The following is a 3,470-nucleotide window of genomic DNA, read 5'->3' on the forward strand; positions in this document are numbered from 1 at the left end:
TCCAACAGCTTAGAATTCTTGCATTGCGATTTAAGAACTGACATGACTCGGTAATTGATCTCAAAGGGCAGCAGAAATTGAGAGGAGCTTTCAGATTTGCAAGCAATTGACCTAGGTTAAACAATTTATCAGGAATGTGAATTCAGACAGGTTTGATAAACTAAAATCAATGGCTCCAAGATCTAATGGTGTTGTACATGAAATATACAGAGATATATAATTGTAAAGTATGAAGGGCAGCATACTTGCCAAGTTAAAGCAAGCATCCACCGCCTTGTCCGGAACCACTACCACATGTAATGGTAAATTATCACCTTGCCTGTAGATGATAATATAATGCTAGGATAATTATTAGTATTTTTCTCTAAAAACTAAATGCAGAACAAAATGAGCAATAGTGGGATAGTTCAAAATAAATAAATCATGGCGGGCATACTTACTGGTGGTAAAATGTCAGCCTTTAGCCCAGAGAGCAATTCTTGGGCAGAAACTTGATGATGAACATTCTTAATTAAGTAAGGCAGAATTTGCAAATTGCAGCTATACAAAGAACTTACTAACTCTACACACAAGGATGCACCTTCCTTCTGAACATGAATTCCAAATTTGGCAAAAATATAAACAGCGTAGCCGGTTTCATCTTTAAGAAAAGTCCAGTCTATTACAGTGCACGGTATCAACTGAAAGGTAAATCAGGGTGTTGGTTATACACATTAGTGTATAACAGGCATAAGTTATAAGCTGCAAAGTAACAGAAGCATTGGTCGATTTCCATTTCCAGTTCCCCATAACGTGTCATTTCAGATATACATAGGGAAGTATGAGTCCATAGATATGCACTGCAAGATGTGGAACCTGAGAATGATCCCTCTATACATTTCACTATGGCCTATGCCCAGAGAGCTAATATCGACATAGAAGCAGATCCAAGCACCAATGCAATATAAGAGGCCTTCTTCAGTTTCAGAGATGATGACATCATCTTGTTGTGGAAGAAATCAAGAGAAATAAGGTCGACGAGCGCCATGTAGACAAGGATTCCGGCAGAGAGTGAACCAAGAAGGCCTTCAATTATTAGGGCGTTTGGACTGCTATCGTCATAACCAGTCATATGGAAGACTGCCATCCCAAGAAGTATTCCCAATGGTGTTGTCACTGAGAACATTATGCACATGTAACCCACTGTTGCCATTCCGAAACCAGCCTGTGAGAAATAGACAAGTATGCGTTCAGTCATCAATGAACTTCACAAAACCCTTCTAACTGGTGTTTATGTGGTGCTACAATTTCAGAGGAGAACTTCTAAAGCAAATCATCATATGGCAAGTATGGATGACTATAAACGAATACACATATACAGAAAGTGGTAAGGTATACAGCTGGAAATTGCTCCACGGGGGTCGTACCATCTAAAGTTATGACTATTTAACACACATACATACAAAATGAGTGTTGCAGGTGGCTCTGTTTGATACTCCCTCCGTTCGGAATTACTTGTCTTAGATTTGTCTAGATACGGAGGTATCTAGCACTAAAATGAGTCTAGATACATCTGTATCTAGACAAATCCAAGACAAGTAATTCGGAACGGAGGGAGTACATTATGGCAATGACTCCGAAAAAAGGATAGGAATTGCACTAGTGCCTTTGCTAAAACTGGAGATTTCAGTTTCAATTGATCAGTCATCCTACCAATGTCAAAGTGCTTTGTGGATATTGCTCTCCAGCGCAATACCACCAAATTAAAAAGGACTTTGAAGACTTACCAAGTGCTATTCCTCTGCCCCTTCTCCTCTGTGCATAACACATCAGCCTCATCTAGTGCCAATTTGGAAAAACAAAATGGACGCGGACATGGACGAACAGAATTGAAAGGGAAAAAATTGTCTACCAAAACAGTTAGGCCTCCATGAGTATATATCATACAGAAAGTTGAGGCCTCAAAACTTTGGCTGCTAAAGTAAATGCAACTGTGAGAAAAAAGGGCTCGCTGTACAGCAGGGATCCTTCCACCGATAATCACCTCCAAAGTTACCCGGAGGGTTCAGGGTAACACAAGGAGCTCAACAAATCATATTCAACTATAAGTATTTCTTGGCTGACAAAGTGGTACAGTATATGGCAAACATGCCAACTCTGAACTAAAACAATGGCATGACAGGATTACTCAAAGACAGAGAAACAAACATCTAAATCAACATACAAGGGAACAAATCCTTGTCGTTCGTATGTGCAAAGCATTAGCTTAATACTGTATTAGACATCAACATAGGTAGCTAATCACGTATTATTATACTCAATCTATAAAGTATGACCACAGGTCCATGATAGGCTCGTCTTTCTTAAGAAAATCAGTCAACAGGAAAGACACCACTGACATGAAATTTTTTAAATAAGCTGCCGACTTCGTAATTCATACCATTGCAAATATGCCACACAACACTCACACTGAAAGTCAGAATATGAACAAAATTGTACTCCCTCCGTTCACAAATATACAAGATGTTTTAGATATTTCAAATATGGACTACATACGGACTGAAACAAGTGAACAAACACACTAAAATGCGTATATATACATCCGAATCAGAAAAAAGCTTAGAACATCTTATAATAGTGAACAGAGGGAGTACTAGACTAATTTTTCAATGATGAATTCTCTTAATAACATAACAATTCAGTGATGAATTCTCCAATTGCACAGAAACATCACACCAAATTGAGCGGCATATGTTGGACTCTGACCTGTGCGATGCAGCCGCCGAGGCCCATCCCCTCGAAGACCTGGTGGAAGGATAGCGCGACGACGAGCGGGCGGATGGCGCAGACGTCCTGCGACATCCCCAAGGTGACCCCGATGATGACCGAGTGGAACACTATCCCAATCTCAAGCACCTTGGACACCATCTTCTGCTTCTTCCTCGCCTCCTCCTCCTCCCCCTCCCCGACCTCCACCACCTCATGCCCAGCGCCATGGCACCCGACAATAGGGACCACGGGTTCATCGCTGCGAGGCAGCCGGGCGCCTTTCTTTGGCCCGAAGAGCGCCACGTCGCCCCGGTCCGGGTCGCCGCCATTCTTGTCGGCGCGCGGCGCCGGGTCGTCGCGGACACTCTCGTCCAAGAAAGCGCGTTTCCTGGGGCTCATTTCGCCGGTGAGCTCGAAGGCGGGGGCCTTCTTGGTGGTGGGGATTGGGGCGTAGGGCTGGTCCTCCTGCTGCTGCGGCTGCTGGTGGCCGTGGGCTTCGAGGTGCGACGAGGCGGAGAGGTCGACGAGGAGCGCGAGCAGCGCGCCGACGAGGCAGAGGAGCCCCGCGAAGGGGAAGTCCCTCCAGGGCCGGCGCGACGCGACGGCGCAGTCGGCGAGCGCCGCGTAGGCGTCCGGGAGGACGTGGACGAGGGAGGTGGAGAGTATGACCCCGGCCGCGTAGCACTTGACGAGGAGCAGGCCCCGCGCGTACCCGTCCCGGC

At 45.0% G+C, this 3,470-nt stretch overlaps 1 protein-coding gene across 1 annotated transcript; it reads right to left on the reverse strand.

The window, feature by feature from the left end:
* Positions 1 to 749: 749 nt before the first annotated feature.
* Positions 750 to 3,465, reverse strand: LOC125529913 (zinc transporter 6-like; the record flags this gene model as incomplete). The annotated part of the gene is made up of 2 exons (XM_048694338.1): positions 750 to 1,204; positions 2,746 to 3,465. Coding segments are annotated over 2 exons (1,035 nt in total), but the record flags the coding sequence as incomplete, so codon positions are not given.
* Positions 3,466 to 3,470: the final 5 nt, after the last annotated feature.

Source organism: Triticum urartu, unplaced genomic scaffold (assembly GCF_003073215.2).
Source record: "Triticum urartu cultivar G1812 unplaced genomic scaffold, Tu2.1 TuUngrouped_contig_5945, whole genome shotgun sequence".
NCBI classification, from domain to species: Eukaryota; Viridiplantae; Streptophyta; class Magnoliopsida; order Poales; family Poaceae; genus Triticum; species Triticum urartu.